This window comes from Plectropomus leopardus, chromosome 9, assembly GCF_026936395.1.
Source record: "Plectropomus leopardus strain MGB_pleo_1.0 chromosome 9, ASM2693639v1, whole genome shotgun sequence".
NCBI lineage: Eukaryota > Metazoa > Chordata > Actinopteri > Perciformes > Serranidae > Plectropomus > Plectropomus leopardus.
In genome coordinates this window covers 25611786-25635357 of record NC_142184.1, presented here as the reverse complement: position 1 = coordinate 25635357, position 23572 = coordinate 25611786, and the positions used below count along the sequence as shown (strand labels likewise).

At 38.9% G+C, this 23572-nt stretch overlaps 2 protein-coding genes across 2 annotated transcripts; both read left to right on the top strand.

The window, feature by feature from the left end:
- Nucleotides 1-1527: 1527 nt before the first annotated feature.
- On the top strand, nt 1528-12212 carry actr5 (actin related protein 5). The gene is made up of 9 exons (XM_042492044.2): nt 1528-1989; nt 2870-3108; nt 3283-3452; nt 3944-4161; nt 5264-5428; nt 6000-6104; nt 6314-6453; nt 6630-6762; nt 7578-12212. The coding sequence occupies exons 1-9, from the start codon at nt 1594-1596 to the stop codon at nt 7899-7901; spliced, it is 1890 nt and encodes a 629-aa protein (XP_042347978.1). The 5' UTR covers nt 1528-1593; the 3' UTR covers nt 7902-12212.
- Nucleotides 12213-14741: 2529 nt separating this feature from the next.
- Nucleotides 14742-21397, top strand: LOC121947288 (cytochrome c oxidase hypoxia associated subunit FA4L2). The gene is made up of 4 exons (XM_042492270.2): nt 14742-14901; nt 19226-19311; nt 20239-20299; nt 20430-21397. Exons 1-4 carry the CDS (start codon nt 14857-14859, stop codon nt 20484-20486), a joined length of 249 nt encoding a protein of 82 aa, XP_042348204.1. The 5' UTR covers nt 14742-14856; the 3' UTR covers nt 20487-21397.
- Nucleotides 21398-23572: the final 2175 nt, after the last annotated feature.

Sequence of the window (23572 nt, the reverse complement as noted above, 5' to 3'; positions counted from 1 at the left end):
GGGTGGAATGGTGCTTTTGTAAAGATGGTTTTGCAGATTTATCTTTCACAGGCTGAACTAACAATAAGCCGATGCAAATTTGCATGCAACCTTAAATATTGTACTTTAGTTTGCTTTTAAGATATGCACTGGGCAGAAAATATTCATGTTTAAAATACAAGGCAAAATCAAATTCAGATGGTTATTAACTTGCTTAACTTATTGCACATGGACAATTTAAATAACTGTAAGGTTAAAATGTATAAAATGCTTTCGTTAGAACAAAAGACAGTCTGCACAAACTGCTGCTTTCTTTTAATACAACAACATGGGTTAAGTTTTTGAATAAGCCACATTTATATTTGCCTTAAATTTTCAGTAAATTATTGGATTGCTGAATAAAGGTTTGGATGAAATTTGAAAGCTCTGTGTTGCTAAATTAGTCATACATAGGTAGATGACCTATTTATGGAAAATGAGAAAACTGCAAAAAATCTTAAATGTGAAGCCACATGGGCTGTAACCAGCAGCTATTTTCCTACTAAGCTGAATACACACATAAACGGCTACTCTTCATCCATTTAAATAACATTAGGTCATGTAATTCAGGACAATCAAAATAAAAGTGTGAGATCTCCAACATGAGCATGTGCACTGACTGAATGGTCTCAGTTGAAGTGATGTACAGTGGCTTACATGTGCAGGTGTCCCACATCAGCAGCTGAGGCTTCACTCGGTCAGCTGAGAGTAACAGGATGGCAGACAGAAAGAAATCAGGGATCTCACGGCCTGAGGGAAAATGTCTGTTCTCATGGTTTAAATGTAGATATAAAATGGACTCATCCCACTGCAACATTTATAATTTGCTGGCCCAAAATTTGGGGTGATGAATGATAATAGAGAAATGGTATTTTTTTATGGCTGCATTAAATAGAAACTTTGGGGTCTCTACTAAAATTTAAAATGTAGCTACACAGCATGAGTTTTAACAGACTCGTCAAAAACAAGTCATTAAAATGTGCAATTGCAATATTCTACATAGCAGTTTAACATTTTCAATGATACACATGAGATACAAATTTATGATGCTTCTTTACAGTCTGACGTAAATAATAAACAGGCCATTTTCCCTTCAAGAAGACATGAGTGTGTTTCCTCTTGCAGGGATTTGTGCTTGAATAGAGTTTGGTACGACCTCTGGTGGTAGAAAATGTACATATAATATATTTTTTCACAATTCACAATCATTTCAAATGCGGACACACACACACACACACACACACACACACACACACACACACACACACACACACACACACACACACACACACACACACACACCATCACGGTTACAGTGCAGATTAAATAGGAATGTTAAATTAAAAATTAAGCCATGTGTTTGAAACAGTAAAACATGTATTTTATTTTACCTGTTTAAATTACAAATATTTTAACGATGTCTTTTAAGTTCTGCTCGGATACTTTTTCTTGACATATTGCTGTTTGCGGATTCAATGTCTGCATATTGATAATCGATTTAAAAACAACCGGGAACTAAAAGTCGGCGACACCCAGACTCTACTCGGCTGTATTTTGAGGAGACGCACTTTCAAAATGGCTTCCAAACACGAGCCGGTCTATCAAATTTTCTCATTTCAGGACTATAAATCTTCTTCCGACCCGATTTTTGAACTCCCCGCCCAGTGTGCGAGCCCTGCGCCGGCCCCTATAGTGATAGATAACGGCTCCTTCCAGACCCGGGCCGGCTGGGCGGCTCCGGCGGCAGAGCGGGACTCTCCGCTGGACTCTCCGCGGCTGCTCTTCAGGTCGGTGGCGGCGCGCAGCAGAGGGGCGGCCCGCAGCGAGACCCAGATCGGTAACGATATCCCGAACCTGGAGCCGCTGCGGTGGCTGCTGAAGAGCCAGTTTGACCGAAACGTGGTGGTCAACTTCGAGATACAGGAGCTCATCTTCGACTACGTGTTCACACACCTGGGTATCAGCTCAGAGGTGAGAGCACGCTCCCTGCTGAGTCTGCTGGAGCCAACGCTTCTGTCGCCTCACACCGAGCTAAAAACGGCATCATTTATCCAACAGCAATTCACTTAATGTGTTACTTCTTTCTTTTCCTGTCCATGCCTTTTCAAAAAGTTTATGTAACAATACTTATTGATTTAATCTCTACACATCAGTTAAATCCTGAGGTCTTTTGGCTCTGCATATCCCGGGCTAGACCAAACAGTTAATACATGATTTTGGTTATTGATGCATAGATCCGTTTGCTATTTAAGGCATTGGTAAGTAGGTACAGAAATACTAAGATTATTTTTTGTTTAACTGTTAAGTGTATTAAAAACTCAGCAAATACAGGTGTGGACATACCCTTCAATATTTATAACATTTGCATTTGTCCCCTCCAAAAATGAAAATGAAAGTGTAGCAGAGACCTTTTACCAAAATTCAAGTCACAAAAAAATTGGAGCATGAAATTGAAATTGGTGCATGAAAATTTAGCAGAATGCGGGAAAATGTTTAGATATGTAGCAGTTATATTAGCCCAGATGTTTTTAGAGAAGGCACAGGATGGCATGGCTCACATGTGACTAAATGAAACTGATGACATGCAGTTAAAATGTGTTTAAAGACTTTCCTCTTACTAATAAATGTCATCAGTGATGCAGGTTAAAGAAGAAAAAAACAGATCGTAGAGAGAAAAATCCTTCAAATAACTATAGTGTTGTACCCCAAAAATGCAAAATGCACCTTTGGAACAAAAAATTTTTTTGCTCTTATAGCAAACTGAGTTGCGTTTTAATTACCAGTACCATTTTTTTATGTAATGTTAAACTAACTCATGTTAACTACAACACCTCTCTCCATGCTTCTGTAGGGCAGCGTGCCACACCCTGTTGTGGTGACAGAGGCACCCTGCAACCCGTTGCACTGTCGCCAGATGATGTCAGAGTTGCTGTTTGAGTGCTACCGCGTCCCGTACGTCTCCTATGGCGTGGACGGCTTGTACAGTTTCTACCACAATAACACACAGAGGAATCTGCAGCCACCGCACACGGGCATCGTTCTGTCCTCGGGATACCACTGTTCACACATCCTGCCGGTCATCAACGGCAGGTGAGGATTCACACACAGCTGCTGCTGTGTTTGCCCATCAAGAATTCATTTTTCATAATCTTACTTGCATTTTTTCCTGTCGGCCTTCTTTCCTGATTTGACTTTACTGTGGTCATATACACATTTTCCACAGTTTGTTCTGTAGTGTAAATTTTGATGTGTTTTTTATTCAAGGTTTGATGCGGTGAACTGTAAGCGTGTGAACGTGGCTGGGAGTCAGGCAGCGTCCTACCTGCAGCGCCTTCTCCAGCTGAAGTACCCAGGTCACCTCGCCGCCATCACACTCAGCAGAGTGGAGGAACTGCTGCATGAACACAGTTACGTGGCTGTGGATTACCATGAAGGTACAGTCTGTCAGTGCATATATATGTGAAGCTTCTCTGGTTAAGTTCACAACTCTGTTCAAGTTTTTGAATAGCTGAATGAAATTTATCCTAAGTTAACTTTAATAAACTCCAGATGGATATGAATCTACCTGTAACCAGTGAAAATTTGATCTGATTTGATGTAGATTCATATCAACGTGCAAAAAAGGAAATTATTATGAGAAATTATTACACAAAAGCAGACAGACAAAAAAAGTAATATTAACAGGAAATGAAAAACATAAAGCAAAAGAAATGGTCTAACACATGACAACTTGGATTGTATATGAAGTTCACACTAATTCAATCCCACGCCTTCTCCATAAATCATTGATTTTGAATTAACCAGCTTCCTTATAGATGCAGGGGGTTCTAGACTGACAGAGCTCATGGACAACATGAAGATGCATGCAAACCCTTTCCTTCCTGTCTTTTTTACTTATTTTTCATTTCCTCTTTGTCCTTCACAGAGCTGGAAAAGTGGCGTAGCCCAGAGTTTTATGAGCGGGAGGTTCACCGTATGCAGCTTCCCTTCTCTGGTAAGGTGCCGGGTGGCTGCGTGAGCGTGGAGGAGAGGCAGGAGAGACGAGCTCAGCAGCTTCGACGGCTTCAGGAGATCAACGCTCGCCGGCGGGAAGAGAAGCTGCTGCAGGACCAAGAGAGGCTGGACAGACTTATGGCAATACAGGCAAGCGACCTATTGTATCATTTATTATTAATTTTTATTGGATATTCATTTATATTAGAGGTGTAAGAAAATATCAGTGCACTTGAGTATTGTGATATGATGTATGATGCTGTATCGATTCTTCAAAACACTGAATTGATTTTTAACTCATAGTTTTAAATGCAAGATTCAGCCGTTTTGACTCTTCCATTCCAACATAGCAACAACCTTTTTTTACTCAGATTTGCAGTCTGAAAATTAGAGTTTAAAAAAAAAATCAAAAAATATTGCCTTACTTACAGTATTGCAATATTCAGTTCAATTCAGCTTTATTTATGAAGTGCCTTTCCTGCAAAATTGCAATAAAGAGATTAAAAAAATAAAAGTAAACACTGTAAATACAATATAATTTTCAACACATCAAATAATAACAAAAATTTCAAATATATCACAATTTATTAAATTGTAACAATATGTATGGCAAGATTCTTGCCAATATCCGTTCAGCAGTAACTGCTTATCCTCTTAAGAGTCGTGGGGTAGCTGGGGCCTATCCTAGCAGACATTTGGCGAGAGGCGGCGTACATCCTGGACAGGCCGCCAGACTATGGCAGGCTTTCTTGCCAATACACAGCCCTAATGTTTCTGCATAAGATTTGAGATTGAGGGGTGCCCTGTAGCTCACGTGGTAGTGCGGGCGCCCCATGTACAGAGGCTGTGTCCTCGCCGCAGCGGCTGCAGGTTCAGCTCCAACCTCAGCCTTTTCCTGCATGTCATCCCCTCTCTCTCCCCTTTTCATGCTTAGTCTGTCCTATCCATTAAAGGCCAAAAGCCCCCCCCAAAAAAAAATTTTTAAAAAAAAGAAATATTGAGATTAAATCTGCACTAGGTCATACTTTTGAGCCATTTATATCTGATAATTACAAATAGACAAAACATTTAATAGTCCACTGTCCCTCTAAGGAATTTTGCATTGCATGTTTTCTACAACAGCAACTATAACACCAACTAAATAATCTATACCTTTAACTACATTTTTTGATCTGATGTTTGATTTTTGGTGTGATTGTAAACCGCAGCTGGTGTATGCTCCACAGTAATCATAGAGCTTGTGTTTGTGCAGGAGCTGCTTGAGGACGGTCTGTTGGATCAGTTTCATAAGAGCCTGGTGGAGCTCAACATGGACTCCGCTGAGGAGCTGCAGTCGTACATCAACAAACTGCAGCTGGCTGTGGAGCAGGGCAGACAGAAACTGCTGCACAGCGATGGGGCAGAGGGAAAGTCGGAGGTGGGTGATACTGCACCGAATCAGAGAGAAACTGAATCATCTTGATTCATTGTTACCTTGTAAGTGCTTTGTGCTTATGCTGCAGCTGTGTGTCTGAAAAAACATTTGAATAGTTCAAAAGTCCGATCTTTTTTTGTGGTGACCTATCAATGTCTGATCTTATGTAAAGTTACCTAAAGAGAAAATAAATTCTCCTGAAACTAACATATGAAAGAAAAAAAACTATAGTATTTTATCAATACATGCAAAGATTATATATAACTTGAGTGTATAGCAGTGTTTTTCTATGTACTTGGCTATAATCTACATTTGCAGATGCTTTAGTTGCCAACAGTAACGAGGATGCAAAGTGGACAAACTTCACTGTATTCGCCTAAAAAGTAATGACAGCAACTAATCACCTGGGGACTCACTGAGCTCAGGTCACATTCCAGTGTGCCAATGATTAATTAGGGCTACATGTCATTGCCGTGGATGTGCTGCGGGGCTCTACAGGATCCATCCCTGTTTGCTGCAGTCATTGTGCTGCAGCTGACATGAAGCCTGAGGCTGTTCTCTTGCTCTCTGCCAGGTGTCTGAGCTGGAGCAGCCGATGGACGAGGGAGATGGAGTGTCGCTGATGGATCCTGAATTCCCTGAGGACACGCTGCCAGAAAAACCTGCTAATGTGGTTCAGGTAGTGGCACAGAGAATCTGTAGCTTCCCTGAAAGATATTTAGATCCTCATTAATGCTGCGCAGGCAATTATTTGCCAGTTTACTGTGAGGCGGAAAGTGTGAGAAAACTTTTTGTCCTGGATTATAATGAACTAACTTTGCTCATGAGCTGAAATATTGGGTATCGCACATTTACTTCAGTGAAAATTGACTTTGATCTCGTCCCCAGCCTGTGTTCAACATGGCGGAGTACCACCAGCTGTTTGTAGGGACGGAGCGTCTGCGGTGTCCAGAGATCATGTTCCAGCCCTCACCCACTGGAGAGGACCAGATGGGACTGATGGAGACACTGCAGTACGTCTTGGCCAGGTAATAATGCAACATGACAGCTGCACGGCAAGTACCTAAACTCATAGCCACGTGCCAATGAAATCATGCAAACACTTGCTTCTTTTATTTCTCATGTTAACCTAAATCATTTTTATCTCATAAAATGACGTGAAACACTGACACGTCACTATCTATGTCTTCTATCCCACATACAGATACACTCCAGAGCAGCAGGAGGCGTTGGTGAGCAATGTGTTTCTGACAGGAGGGAACATGCAGTACCCCGGGATGAAGGAGAGAGTGGAGAGAGAGCTGCTGGCGATGAGACCGTTCCAGTCACACTTCAAGGTAGATGGTTCTCCTTAAAACTCTTCATCAACACTCCTGACTTAAGAGCCAAACCAGGCTGTTCTGAATCACTTCCCACTTGATATGTTTCAGGTGTTGACCAGTAAAGACAGATCTCTCTGACACTGGCCAACTTTTTGTATTGATATTTAATAACAAATAATACAGATATAAATAATATGAACTGTGATTTCACAGCAACTTTTCTAAAACAAACAAAATAAAAAATAAAAAAATGCGATGCATGTAAAGATGTTTTCAGGGAGTTTTTTTTTTGCAATGAAATTGTAGGACTAAGTGAAAATTGCCCCCAAAAATTGTGTATAATTTATTAAAAATCAAAGGCAGCTTTTTTCAGTGAGAACAGAACCACACGGTTTTTGATATATTCTGCAGTAACTTTACTCCTAACCTCCATATTTAATATAACTCGCCTTGATTATTTCAGCATGTGTTATGTTATGTTTTAGACTGCTGTGACTCACAAACTTACAATGATGGGTCAAATTTGCAGAAAAGTAGCAGTGACTGGACAAAATTGGAAGTTAGCACAGAATTTACAGAAATTTGTTGAAATTGTGTTAATAGTTGTGATTGCAACATCCTGGAGGGGCTGTTGGAGAGACGGACAGCGTGGTTTCCAAAAATAAAAAAGAACAAAAGAAGTGAAGTAAAAAGTAAAAAAACCTGTATGTGTATATATATATATATATGTATATATATATATATATATATATATATATATATATATATATATATATATATATCCACTCCAGATTTAATCATCTTTTAAAAACATTTGAACCCTTTCCTAGGTGACAATGGCGTCGCGGCCAGCCCTGGACGCCTGGTATGGAGCGAGGGACTGGGCCTTGGAGCATCCACCTGGTGGAGAAGGAGGAGCAGCAGATGGATGGATAAGCAGACAGGAGTACGAGGAGAAAGGAGGCGAGTACCTGAGCGAGCACTGTGCTTCTAATGTCTTTGTTCCCATGAAAATCGCAAAACCAATTCCTGCTCGCTCCACTGAGCCCCCTCTTACCTCACTGACATCAACCGGCACTTCTGCTGCCGTCGCCTCAGTTACGGCCGCCTCGTGTTCTACTGTTGCTGCTGATGTTTCCGTGGTTACCTCCTAGACTGTGATCTCCATTATCGTGAGTCTCTGATGTTCATTCAGTCAAAGGTGAGGACGGCTTTGGTCTTTGGTTCTGAGGGACTGAAACTTGTGTATCAATGTGGTCTGCTGTTAGACGTTTCTCTGTGGAAAGACAAAGAAACACATCACCAAACAACGATATAAGCTCAGAAATTTGAGGTACATTCGCAGTAGCTGTTTAGTTTTCCCTTCTGTACCAACAAAGTGTTGAGTACAGAGTATTGAATCGGAATAATCTTCCTGTCTGTTGTCACTCTTCATCTCTCTGTTTTGGTCTCCTGTGACTTTTTTAACTTCCTGACTGGCACTCTTTTGGAAATACATTTCATTGAATTTTCATAATGCCTGGTGAAACTACAAGAGACCATTCATATTGAACGGTCATCAAATGAAAGATCTTTAAAGGTCGAGTGGGAATATTTTGTATTACTATGTAAATAGAATTTGTTGTTGATATGTTTTTTAAAAATATATTTTCACTGATGGAAACAGCTGTTTGCCTTTGTTTGAATGAAAGTCTGGCAGCTGTCTGATGCAACTGGTTACAGATGAACTGTCTTACTTTGTGATTGGTCCCCAGTTTTTTTTAATTATTACTTTAGCTCACTTTAAAACCAATTAATGGTTCAGTTTCCTGAAATTACACTTACACAGCTACTTACCTTTTATCTGTCCATGCAGATGCTTTTGTTTTGATTCCAGGTTTTATCTGTCCAAACATTTGCTGCCACAAAAATACAATTAAGGGGAAGAAAATTTTGTTTGTGGGCTTACGGCATTAAAAAAATACTTAAAGAGATCAATCTGCAACAGTGAAACAGTGGCCATGTGGCTCCAATAAGCAGTTATTTACAACATCAAATAACATTTTTACTTTATAGATTAGTTCTATAAGGTTTCGTCTGAAAAATGGGCATTGCAGTTTCCCCGAGCATCCAGAAACTCTTGTTTTGTCAGACGAACAGTTCAAACCTAAAAATATTACATTTACAGTAATATAACAGAGTTAAGAATCAAATCCTCACATTGAGTATGTGGGATTAGAGAAGGTTTGAAGCCATTATCAAAGTTGTTGATTTATTTTCAGTTTGGATAAATATCTCCAAACCTTGACGAATTAAACCAATAATAGGATTAATAAGACTAAGGGTTGCTTCCTTTTGCTGTCCCTTTTGCTCTTTATACATTGTTGGCCTTTCCCCTGTCCTGTGCAAGAATATGTCACAATTGTGTTTTGATGGTGTTGTTTCTTATTTACAGAGCCAGGGCTGTGTATGAACTAACACTGTATTTTCTTTCTTATGATGCACTTTGGTTTTACACCACTAGATGGCACAGAGTCACAACACAAAGACTGTTCATTCTGTTTTCACCCTCTACAGTGCAACTGAGCATGTTTGCAGTAACAAATCTTTCATGCAAAATAATTAGACCAATCTCTGTAACAGTAATGTAAATTTTGCTAAAACCAAGAGTTTCACACTTCCTCTGAGAAGGTTATTTATACACATATAGTTGCAAAGTCTGTCATGTTAGGCAACTTTAAGAAGAAACACATCAGTGTTGGTTTCCATTAATGCTTAAAGTGAGGTTGTGGTTTTCTGTGATTAGTTGAACAAAACGTACTTTGTGTTCAGTTTGCTAATCTATAAACCAGAACTTTAATCGGCCTAATGTTCACAAGAACACATGACAGCAGGAACATTTGATTCTTGATAGTGCATACGTCCACTTCTCTCTCCTTTATCTCACCTCAAGGTTTTGCCTCTCACTGAAGAACTGTCAGGTGTGTTGCAGGTGTGTTTGCTGCACACTTTTGTTCTGTGTTGGTCCACATTATTAACCCAGCAGACCTCTGCGGTCTAATAGTATTATGTGGTTTTAAACTGTGCCACAGCTCAAGGTTTAACAGTCCGTCAGCTTGTTCTGTTTCTCCTCAAGCAGCAGTAAAAGACAAACACACACACACACACACACACACACACACACACAGAGTTTCCACAGCAGGGCAGAGCAAGGCTAATCAGAGCCAAAACAGGCCTGTGTGTGACTCCAGGGTGGTTGGCTAAAATTTAACAAGAGGGATTAAAAAGGAAAAACAAGGCAATCTTTTATGTGTAAAAGCAAGTAAACAGGATTTATTTCTATGACTACACCACATTTCAGAAAGACTTTCTTAATAGTATTTAGAGAAAAAAAACCTTAATCTGCAGGTGCAACTCAAAAGAAGACAATGGATAATATGTTTTTAAATTTCCATAATTTAGTTCAGCTCATTGAGATGCCATTATGTGGCTGTTGATTTGTTTTACACCCTAAACAAGCATCTGGATAATCTTTGAAGGCTATTTTTTACTATATTATGTGGTTGTTTTCTGTGTCGATATAATGGCCTGATTCTTCTGAGCCCTTCAGGATATTTCATAGCTCAAATTTAATAAAAAAGACATGTGATGGGTGGTCATATAGTGTCCACTTTTATCCGTGTTCGTACCTGTTTTCACCTCCTCCGTGCTCACCTCTACTGCCTTGCCACATGTCACAGATGAACAAGTCAAATTTACTGCTAGGACCAATATGCATCATCATTAGGTGAGGTTTCTAAATAAATTTCTAACCCCGCAGCCTAAGGAATACAGTGCACGCCTGCTCTGTATTAGACTTGTTTTGGCACCATTTGTGCCATAGTGTTGGCTAGAGTCCAATTAGGAGGATTTATCTGTGAGCTCTGCGCTGCAGGTCAGCAGGAGCAGCAGGCAGGTCTGAGCTCATGTCATGGAGTCCGTGTGTCGGAGGGGAGGAAAAAATAAGGACCCAGAGTTAGAGGCGTGACAGATGCACAATGAGGTTTTTTTTTAATGGTTAGGAAATGTTATTTTATTTAATTTTCTCTGTGTAAAAATGGTCACAACTCCAAAATAATTCTGGAGGCAACAGCATGATCCACTTATTTTGTTCTTGTCTTGATGATTACAGAGTTTAAATAGCCTGTTGGCAGAGTGTCCTGTTGGCACGGTTACATAAGGTGAAGACATGTTGAAATCCAAAGCAACCTTTGTTGCACGACCCCACTATTCCTCGCCATACTTCCTGTTTCTCTTCACTCTGCACCAGGACAAAACTTTTGCATGAAAACAGATGGCCTGTTCACAGAAACAGGGTTATAGCTTGAACCTACTTCGCTTGATGCCTTCCGAATTAAGCTCATATGGTTTGAGGTGTTTTTTTTTCTTTTGTTTTTTTCTAATGCAGTTTAAAGTCAGCAGTGACATGGTAAGTATTCAAATAATTTATTTAATCAAAAGTGACAATATCACACCTTAAAAATACTCAACATACATACATACATACAAATAGAAGTCCTGAAAGTGAAATTATATGATGTAGAAATGAAAAAGTTTTAGTCACAAAATTCAATTTAAGTATCTAAAGTAAAAGTATTTAAAAGTAATATGTAAGCAGTACATACACTTTTGGGTAGTTTGATCTATAGAGGTTTATCAGATACTTGCTCGGCTTCATATGTAAAATCTTCACCTTGAAGTTTAAACACTGACTAAAGCTGTAAAATGAATGCAGTAGAATAACAAATACTTTACATAAATATTCAAAAGGTGGGTGGGACTTCATTAGCCTCAACTGCAGAGGGTACCAGGCCTTTATTCGAAGCATGCTTGTATTAGAGAGAGGCCGTTATTTCTTATTCACTCTTATATTGTTGAATATATTGAGTTAAAATGGTGGAAATGTAAGCTGAAATATTAATCCAGACTTTTCTTCTCCCCAAGCCATGTGATTGAATCGGATTTTATTTTTCATGGCAACCAGCCTTCATTTAAGAAAATATGGTAAGTGCAGTTATTTGCAGACATAGTTACTTTGCAATGCTGCTGCTAAAAAGTCTTTCACGTTGATGTGCTCATGTGAGAAGTCATGACACCTGACATCTACAAAACAGCATTTAGTTTTTTAAGATCCAAAAACAACCAAATTCATGTTATGCTCTTTTCATGTTTGATTACTATTTGTGGCATTGATTTCCAACACAACACATGAATTCAGTGCTTCTTGGCAGCTGTGCATCTCTCAATGTCAGGATTTCAATAAGAATGAGCTGACTAACCCCAAAAGACCTGATATGGACAATTTATGAGAAGCTATTGTCTCTGTGTCATTAATGGCCAGTAATTATATCTTGTTTTATGTATTGTTTACAGGGATTTCTGTTAAATTAATATTTCATTTGAAATCTTTTGAGTATAAAATAAAATCCTCCTCTTGAATGTTTAAATGGCTGTGAAATGATCGTAGTTTCTTTCTTAGTAACAGAGGGTATTTCCAGTTTGAGTTCAAATAATTAACAAAAGATTCCTATAGTGAGAGGTTTACACACTGAAAAAGTGCCCCAAAATCCATATAAACATGTTTAAAAATTTCCAAAGCATATTACATTTCTATATTGTCCACGCAGGAAGCAGCACATTCATCCACAACTTAAAAAAAAAAAAAAAAAATTCAATACAGTGAGCAGTTTGCTTTGAGAGGAGAAGTTGACGTTGTCGCAGGAGCAGTTTGAGAAGTTTCTGTGGAGGCTATATTAATACTTTTTTTTATTAATGTGAGAACTTGTCACCGCTGGAATCCTTTGTAAGTGACTTGAATCCAACTACAAACTGTGCAGAGTCACCTGTCAAGTCCACAGGAGGTGCAGTAGATCTGGGATGGAGTATCTCCTTAAAGCATCTGTGAAACACTGGTTGAATGTGGTCAGATTATTGCTGTTATTTGTCTAATGAACAGTCCAGCTAGCTACATGATTTGAGTGTACACACACACACACACACACACACACACACACACACACACACACACACACACACACACACACACACACACACACACACACACATATAGAGGATGATTTGGCATTTACAAGACAGTTCCAGGAGCTAATTTGCAAAAGATGTAACTACCATCACTGCACAAGTACAACACACACACGCATGCAGGTGCACGCACGCACAAACGCATGCACGCACACACAGTTCTGACAGGTGGGTAAAGGTATGGCCCTGTCTAACACTGGGATTTATTAGTGTCTACAGACACCTCGTCTGAGACTGATGAAGTCATTAGAATGAATCTCTGCTGTTACGAAAAACCTCCTTCCATTTTTTGCAAATTATTGTTTTCATTTGAACTAAAGGTTGATACTTTCGGTATTATTTTATTATAAGTTCATAGTTGAGTCAATTTCTTTTAAGCATAGATGCCACTAAGAGAACCACTTACAAGATGAATTATAAAGACTTATAGTTTTCCTTAAGTGCTGTTTTATTTGGTGTGTGGGAAGTTAAAAATGGATAACTGAAGTGCAATGAATCAGACACTGATGACCATTAAACAGAATAGGAGGTTTTCTTTTGATAAGAGGAAATCATTGTTCCACTGACCTCTGTTGGTTGAGAGTTTTTTTTTTGTTTTTTGTTTTATGTCATCACTTTCAGGGTTGACTGTGCAACAAAAATGAAAATTTCACCTGTTAAACAAAAAAAGGATACCACAACAAAATAAACAGTTTGAAAAGTGTTTCACAAGTGATAATGTGAAAGTAACATTTTTTTCTGCTCTTTAGGCGTCACCATTTTTTTTTCTTTCAGGGTTAACTGGTAACTATCAAGAGCTAATCGTTTCTAGGCTGAATCAAATATGGATCACTTGCTGGGATAATTTCACTTTAATTTACCCAACATATATAGCCTACCTCACCTAAAGAAAACCAAGGCTTTTTTGCAATCAGTGGTCAACAAGATGAGTCGTTTCTAAACTCCTGGTGTCTACGTGCCTCATTTTGTATCTAGGTCATTCACTGTACAGAGTGGCCTTTTGAAAAGTCCTTTAAAAGGCACAGACATGGTGATTGTGGAACATAATTAGGTTTTGGAGTGTCCCTGACTTTCGTTGCCAAGATGATCAGCAGGGAGAATCTGCCATTAAAGAGAAGAAAAATTAGTTTTTTTTGAATGGGATGTTGCATGAAGTCATCATCAAATAAGTCTGTGTAAATGTTTCTTTGTTTGTTTGTTTTATCATCTCTTGCATTATTCCTACTTAGCAAGAGTTTACTTAACATTTGTATAACTTCATTATTGTGATACAAAATATGCTCACATAAAAAGAGCATATTATGATCCATTTGCATGTGTATATATATTTATGTACAGTTCTTGCTCATTTGTGTGGCTATATGTAAACATTCTCCGATAAAACATGTTTGAAAGCCAAAATATGGTCACACAGAAATGACTTTAATTGCAGCCCCATTTCAACCTCAAGGAGCCTTACTCCCGTGTGTGTATCTTCTCCCTCTCTTCGCAGCTTTTAGTTGAACTGTGTTTTTTTTTGGTATTTGTGCTGTATACATCTTTACTGCTGTAATTTGGGCAACTGCAGAAGTCCACAGACTATAGATATTCCCAAGCGGCCTTTAAAAGGACAGAGTGTTTGTATGCTTTTCCACTTCCTCAACTCGGCTCCCAAAGGGTCGAAAAGCCTTCAAACTGCAGTGAAGGAAATGAGAGGAAAAAAGCCTCTTACTGAACTTCTTCTGATTGAACACCCTGATATGAGCATCAGATGTCTCCAGCCTGGATATTTAATGATCATTTACAGGGACTTATCGTGTGAATATAAACTGTTGTACAGTATCCAGCACAGTGTAATCACCCCAACCAGGGAGCAGAAGTTGCTGTAATCAGATGTAAATGACCTCTTTCTCCTCCTCCTCCTCCTCCTCCTCCCCTCCTCACTCCAACATGCAGAGAGCAACAGGTTTAAATCCTGTCTGTGCACGGCTCTATGAAGCTTGTTGATGAGGGCCTGAAACACTGACCCTGAATCATTTAATTTCATGCAAATTTCTATAAACCGGAGCTATGATATTTAAGACAGCAGTAGAACATGCAAAGAAACACCCTGGCGTAAGTAATCTTTATGTCTCTCCTGTTGATTACTTTGTAAATGTCAGTGACAGAAACCTGTTTTCAAATCGCTAAATGTTTTTAACATGTAGCTTAAGTTTAAATGAGAACTTAGATGAACAGCAAACTGTGCAGGATTAATTTTTCTTGAATTTGTTTGAAAAATAGTTATTTTAAACTAAAATAACTGACATGAAAATGATTAAAGTGAACATGCTTTTCTAAATGGAATCACCATTTAGACAGATTGATAACGTTTTTAATAGTGATTTGTAAATTACAACAATGCTAACACTTTTGGGTTAATTGTAGAAACTTAATTTCACTCATAGTCCCTCCTATAAAAGTTCACAGTGAGCGGATCAGTTCTAGGCCTATTTTCTCATTTATTTGTATATTTATTTAATTTTAAGGCAAAGTATAGATATCTTTGTTATATATAAATAAATCTAAGGTAAGGCATAGGCTGTGCACAGCTAAAGCTAATTTGCAGCCCCTATCACAGGTGGAACTTTAAAATTCAGTTTACATTCAGGTTTTCTTATAGGCTACTTATAAAATTGTAATGTATTTATGTTATCTGTGACATCAATATTATATAAATAATAGGCAACCACATCCTTCTGAAATGAATGTGTGTGTATATATCTATTCTGTCTATCTAAAATGAATGCACCATAAATTAAGCCTGATAAAGCCTACTGCATATCAAACTGCTAGACTTAACTATCGATTAAGTTCTAGCTTTAGTCAATAAAATAGACTAGCAGACAAACTGATTGCCTGTAGAGTGTTGCTAAGTTAATTGACGTGATCAGAAGTCTAATTTTGCCTCGTGTAATCTTATTTTAGCTCTAAGTCAGTAGGTTAAGGTTCTGCAGTGGCTCATGTAAAATCAAGCCAAACTGAGAGAAGCTTAAGACTTAAAAACACACACACGCACACACACATGACCTTTACAAACCTCCTAAACCTAAACTGACAAAATCTAAGCATTTAGGAAATGAGTAGCTGGAATAAAATACATTTAAAATATGAGTTGTCCCCACAGGGGATTGGATTATTTCTGCAGCTTTTAACCAGCGCTGCTGTCAGAGAGTGAAGTGACAGAGTTTTAACTTCTTGTCATCAGCCTCCCAGGAGAGAGAGAGAGAGAGAGAGAGAAAGCAAAACAGAGACAGGGACAGAGACAGAGAGAGAGAGAGAAGCTGCAGGAAGGAAAACCCTATGAGACTCTACCAGAGCTCCTTGATTTGGCCGATCATTATGACAGACAGACGGGCTGAGAGACAGACAGTGAGAGAGAGAGGGAGAAACAGTAGGGAGCAAATCCCTGTGAGACTGTAGCAGGATGCCTTGATCAAGTTACAACAGGCAGACAGGCAGACAGGCAGACAGCTAGAGTCGGGAAGTTTAAGAGCCAGAGAGAAAGACAGAAATTTGACCAGAAATGGACAGATAGTCTGACAGACAGATAGAGTCAGACAGGTGAGTGCCTCACAGATACTGAGGCTGCATCCGAAATCACTCATTATTCAAAATAAAGTCCCACTTGTGCTGTCTGAGAATTATTATAGATCATCAATCATCAGTATCATTTATGCTATAGATGTCTCATGTTCAGCTCATTTTATAACTTTGTATACTGTTTGGTGTATCATACTGCAAAAAAATATACTTTCCATTGCCGTGGAACTCAAAATAAGTGGTGATTAGAATAAGTGAGGGATTTCAGTGTAGCAGACTCACAGAGTCACACAGTGAGTTTATCAGATGGATACAGAGTTAACAGACTGACAGAGAGGCAGACAGACATAGAAAACATGTCATAGGAAAAAGTCTGAATGGGAGTGAGACTGTCAGACAGATGGACAGAGAGTCAGACAGGCGGGGAAAGAGTCAGTCAGACAGACAGACAGACAGACAAAGACTGACAGGCAGACAGAGTTAAAGACAGACGTGACAATCTTTCAGTCGTGTTGCTGCGGATCTGGAGCTGACAGTAAAGTGTTTTGTTAAAATTATCAAATTAAGGGCTTGTTTTCTTTCTCTGGCTGCCGTTCAGTGCTATCTTACTTGAGTTAAAGTAGCAGTGGAATTAAGATACTTTTAGTAAAAGTCATGCATACTGGTAAAAGTATAGAAGTATTCCCAGCAAAATGACAAGTATCAAAAGTAAAGAAATGAACATCCCCTGTCACCAATATATCATTATATATTACATTATGAGATCATTAATATTGATGCATCATGAGATTATTAATTGAAGAGAAAATAAAAATAAAGTCTGCTACACAAATTAAATTTTTTGGTGGAACTGTGAACAACTTAGACATGAAAAATGTTTAATTGCATTAGATTTTACAAGATTATGTTTTATTTATCTTTGAGGTATATTCTGTGGAATTTTCCTGAAAATCCATGTATGGACTCATACAGACGGGAAGTTGAAAAATGCAAATATAGCAAGGCAAAATGCCAAGTCTTGGCTTGGCTTTCACTTTCTCTTTCCTTGGCAGGCTTGTTTACAATCAGTGACTGAGAATGCCTGCATATTATAATTTTAATCTGAAAAGTAACTCCTGCTGTCAGATATCGGTAGTGGAGTAAAAAGTACATTATATTCCTCTGAAATGTAGTGAAGTAGAAGTTTAAAGTAGCATAAAATGGACACACACACACACACACACACAGAGCACTGTGTGTCAGCAGGTTCATCAGGATGACGCAGGGTGACTGAGTAAAAGCAGGCCAGTAGTTAATCCTCAGAGCTGTTACAGTAAGTATAATCTGCAGACAGGAAGTGACAAATAAGTATAAAGCATCTGGTGCAGCAGCAGACTGCAGTAAATCTCAGCCACTTCAGCAAAGATATTTCCTACTTCATGAAAACTGTATAATTTAGAATCACTTAATGTGAATTTGGAGTTCATATTTGCCCTGGTGTTATTGTTGATGGCTGACGTGTGAGTCTCTCACAGTTGAATAAATAGGGTGAAAGAAAGAAAGCTGCATCTGCCCCCTCTTTAATTCAAGAATGTGCTTTTATATTTGCATATTTACTGAGACATTCAACAAACACAATGTCAGGAGTCATGAGGTTAAAGCTAACTGAGGCTGATGCAACGGAGGAAAAGAGTTACTGTTTTCCATCATGATAATCGCAGCCCAATCGCCAGAAAAAAATGTGGGATTCTAAAAAATGGGATTCTATCTTTCTGCAAAACATGGATATTTCACATATATGTACTACATTTCATAGGTAGCAGAAGTGTTAAAACTTTTTCTTTAGACATTCGGTCTTCAATTTTATGTTGTATTTTATTATGTTTTGGCTTAAATTCTTTTGTTAATTGTGCAGTTTAGATTATTTTTTAATTTACAAAAAAAGAGCCAGTCTAGCTGTTTGCCCCTGCTTCCACTGTGATGATTACAATTATGTCATGATTTTATGTTTTGTGTTATACTGTGAATTTTGTTTTGGGCTTTTGTGTTTGTGTTTTCCTTGTTTCTTGTTACACGTTTTGTTTACCGTTTTATTTTGTATTATCACTCTTCATGAGTAAGGTCTGGTTTTACTTCCTGTCTTTGTGTTTCCCTGATTAGTTTCACCTGTCTTCTATCAGTCTCATTTGTCCTTCCTTGTTAGAGATGTCATTGCACACCTGTTCTGTTTTAGTCTCATTTGCTCCACCCTTGTGTTCCTGCCTCACCTTCTTTTGTTCCCTGTGTTTCCATCCTGTTCCCAATGTTTGTATACTTGTCAGTCCCTTTTTTTGGTCCTCATCCGAAATCATTCATTTAGAATTCAAAAATCCTGAAAGTGGTGTTCATTTGTGAAAATTATTTTGCTGAACAAAATGTGAAAGCATCATAAGCATTTGTTTACCACAGAGCTTATTTTCTACAATGCATAAATGAAATGAAATGGAAAAAAATCCAACAGACTTCTTGATGAGGGAACCAGGGCAGCGTTAGCTTCTGGGTTGGCCTGCAGAAAAACGTCATCCCCAGGGCACTCTATAGGGTGAGACAAAATTGGAACATTATAGCCCGTATTTGGGCAGTCTGTTCCCACTGATCCTGTGGGCTCCAATCAGTCAAGCGATGCCAATCAATCAAACCATAAAAATGATCTACAAGTATCTATATGGATGATAAAATCGCACAGTTCAACACCCTCAAGTCTTACTGTGAGAGGTTCAGGTTGTATTGTCACTTAGGTTATAAGTGGCACAGTATCCACAATCAAATTTAGAATTAACACATCAACTACATAAAAAAAAGATTTCAAAAGCGTAATATTTTTACAATCTCTTTGCAGCTCATCCCGCAGTTCTTCTTCATCTGTTTGGGAATGGGCGGGGCATCACTGTATCTGATAAGGTTGGCCAAAGGACCCCATGTCACGTAAGTGGCTGTCTGACAGTGACCTGTCAGATGATGTTAACATCCATATATTGTCAATGTTAAAGACTGAGCATCAGAAAATACATTTTCTCATCCTTTTTTATTCAAATGCATCACCTTGCGTAAGGAATCTGCTTACTGGCTTGTTAGTAGGTGTTTTTTTTTCTTGTTTATATATCTGTCTGATTGTGCTTTCACATTATTTGATGACAATTTCAAAAGAAGAATCAATAACCCCCTAAAGGACAGTAACCGGATGAAGTGCACCATCAGAGATATCATTATTCAGATGTGTAAACAGGGAAGAATGGATTTAAGACTTCCGTCTGATTAGAAATTCACCCCCTAAATGCAGATTTGCTTACACTGAAACAAGGCATGGGAGGGGGGGGTTGAATACATTTTGTTTCAAATTGTTACTCACTACAGGGATCCCTGCTCGCTTTTATTCCCCCCGAACCGCCTCTTCCTTGGACTTCCTCTCCTCCTGCTGCTTTCCGAACTGTTGATTTACCCTCAGTGGTACTCAGATAACAAGAAACATAACTACATGCTTTCAACAAGAGCTCATAGGATGGTGCACTGTTGTCTCTCTTTGCAGGTCTTTCATCACTTCTTTGCAGCAATGATTCTTTACAAGCTCAGTTAAATTGTTAGTGGCAGACAGTCTTGTGGTGGTGGCACAGCGTGCATAAAGCACATGCTGTGTGCCGTGTTTGAGTTTGACCCTCAACTTTTGGTTGCCTTTGCTTTTAGTTTATATTATCTTTTATTGCATGTAATCTGTCAGAGCACGGATGAAACAAAGCAGCTCTCAGGGGTATCAGATCGCTTGTTGGCTGAATCTGAAATGAGAGCTTTCTCCATTTATATCTGAATCCTACAGAGACTCACTTTTTCCAATCATGTCCCTATCTGTTTGTTTAGCTGGAACAAAACCAGTAACCCTGAGCCTTGGAATAAACTTGACCCCACATATCAGTACAAGGTAACACAGCATGACACAAATATTCATTAAACTGGGATAATATTATAGCTGTAATTTGATTTATACACCTTTGTTTACATGTGAGATTGGATACAGATATTCCATCTAGTTTAATTTTCTTCTTCCGCAGTTTGTGGCCATCACCACTGACTACAAGAACCTGAAGAAAGAAGGGCCTGAGTTCTGAATCTCCCTCTGGCCTCCTGTCACAAATCACAATGGAAAAAATAATAGCAAATCCTGATCTAGATTCAGGTTCACTCTCCCTCTCCTCTTTATGTCTTCACTGCAGGTAGAAGATGAAATGGGTCCTAGATCAGTATCTATAACACTTTAGTGTCTCTGTGCCTGTGTGATGTTTGTAAAGCAGCTGTTGATCTGCGACTGAGAGTGTCAGTAAATGGATCCTGAAGGCATATATGAACACTGAAAAAAGTTCAATATGCCGTGTTTCTATATAATTACACTAATGCAAGTGAGATATCACACATGTCCACCTGCCCCTCACTGCACCAAACAAGTGGCATCGGATTTTTAGCCAATTTAATGCAAATAAGGGACGATACAAATTCCATTTATTGCTTTCTATTCGCTGTCAGATATGAAAATCAATTATCAGACTCCCAAAAGTTGCAGTGGGTTGTGCTAATAAGCTTCAGGGGTCTGCTTATTGCTTGGAGACTGCACAGATAATAGAGACAAATTGCTGCATGGAAAAGTGAGGAAAATACATAAAAAATGCATCAAGACAGTGTAGAGGTCAAGACCTACAAACACCTTAAAGGTTTCTTTTTATGTCTGGGGGTCAAATCAACACAATGTTGTCTCCTTCTGTGGCTGAAAATGTTGTATTTTTCCCCATATGTTCTGCAAGTATGAAGCTTTAACTTACCAACTTTTGATAAAATATCAGTCTGCTGCAGTGCATTGATGGTCATATCAGCGTGGCTTGACTGCATTTGTTTCTTTATGACTTGCACTTGATTGTTGGTTTAGCAGCCACTAAATCCAGCAATGACTGCAAGTTATGGCAAGAAAAAAAATGCAGAGACATATAAACTGGGCTGAATAATTTCAATAAAGAAATTGTCTGTTTTATGTTTGGATGGGAGTTTTTGTTGCCAACTTGCACCACCTTTTTCCTCAGCCACCTGCATGGAACGGAGTCAGATACAGATCTTTTCCACATCGTACCATAAAAATACACAATCAGTAACTCTGATGGAACAGACCCATCTGTTGGCACTGCAGCTGCCACTTTGCAGCCTGATTGGTGCTTCTATGACCACATTTAATGTGTGTGCGTGTATGTGTGTGTTTGTGTGTATGTGTATGTGTGAGTGGGTGGGTGTTTGCTTGTATGCACTAGTGTGTGTGACAGCAGCCCTGTGCCTTTGATCAGCGACAGCAGTGGCAGGATGCTGAGCAGTCCCCCAGCATGGCGTTGATGTGTGACAGCAGAGCACAGTGTGTTCAACCTGAGTGCTCACACACACGTGCGCGCGCACACACACCACACACACACCAGTCCACCTCCAGATAACACTAGTATCTTTCCATTCTGCAGACACTCACTGATTACTGTACAGATGATGGAGTCAGTCCAGTGAAAACTCTTGCTCTCCTTGGCTTTAAACATCTATTCCACATTTGTCTTTACAATGAGGAGGAAAGTGGTTATAAATCTTCTTTTTCAGCCTGCAGATTAAAGTAATCAACTCGTTCCCATCCAAACTCATCAAATACTGCTGCTTCAACAGTGGACCTACACGGGTATTACGACATGGTATTCTCCATTTTCCCCATTCACAGATGACGTGAATTTATATGAATTGTGTCTTTATACATTCACATTTCCTTTTTAACAGGAAATGCTCAGTTTCTGTTCATTACAAGCATACAACCTTTTTCAAAATAAACGTACAATGTAAGTTTAACACCTCGGGTTTAGGTTTATTTATAGTTTGGGCAACAAACGCACATGGTTAGATTTAGAGAAAAACAATGGTAATTCACATGGTAAAAAGACAGCTGGCTTTTTTAAATCCTACCTCTTGTCTTATCAAATATTGATAATAATAATATCTCAATTCCTTTGCTTTTCCTGAAGGATAAATGAAAAAATTTTAAAAAACTTAGCTTTTTTTGTCTTTGTTCAGTGAAGGTGAGACTTATGTTTCATCCTCTTAAGAAACCTTTCGACCTTCCTTCTAGCTCCCTGGGCTCATATTCATCTCATTTTCTTCCCATAAAACAACAAAAAAAAAGAGTGAATGAAGAAAGAAGAAAGAACAGAGAACATCAAAAAAATCCTCTTACTTTTAAACACCACAGGGATTGTTGTGGCAATAAGGAGACATGGAAGGATGGAGCATGAGGGAGTATGTGATTTCCCAAAAGGATATTTAAAAACGCACACACATACACACTGCGTCAAAGCAGTTGTCAGGTCATGAGAAACAGGCCCAGAGATGAAGCGGATGAATCGTTATTTATGTTGTGATGCTGCATGTGTGCGTGTGTGTGTGTGCCTCTGTGTGTTTTCCGACGACAGAGTTGTGAGAGCTTCCCTGACCTTTGACCTGTGATTCAGCTGGCTGGTCTCTGTGGAGGGGACACATTCCTCTGGCACAAGCACAAGCAATAACCTTCAAGCAAAAACTGGAAGTACAGACCAAAAAGCCCAGCAGGACTCAAAGACGTGTGCCACCAAACAAAAGTCCATTCAGTTCTTCAGTGAAATAAATATTAAATGCTCCAATAGGCAGCAGCGCTTCATGTTGCAAAGCTCGTTTGGTGCTGCTTTATAAAAGACTTTGTGTCTCAGAGGAAACTTTACTCTCAGAATGAGAAATAAATACACGAAAATAAAATAACAGCAAAGTTTAATCCCACAGTGGAAGTAGGAGAAAGGCTCCTCTCTTTTATCTCTCTGGGAGAATAAAGATCTGACTGCAGTAAATTGAGAAACAGTGGGAGAGGAAACATTTAAATAAAAAGAAATGCGAGTTCTCTTAGGGCAGTAAAGGACTCTGGTGTTACATAAAGCTCTCATCTTCTCATGTATATGATGAACTCTGTGTTTATCAGCATTATGTAATGTGGCGTGGCAGGGTGACGTATCACAAAGATAAACTAGAATTTCCGCCAAGCGATTGTTTGCCTTTGCACATTGGTCAAGTTGCACTTACAGTTTACATCCATGTCTATGAAAACATGCAACGTTTTAAGGTGGATACCCAAGATTAGTGTCACCAGTTGGTATCTGACCAA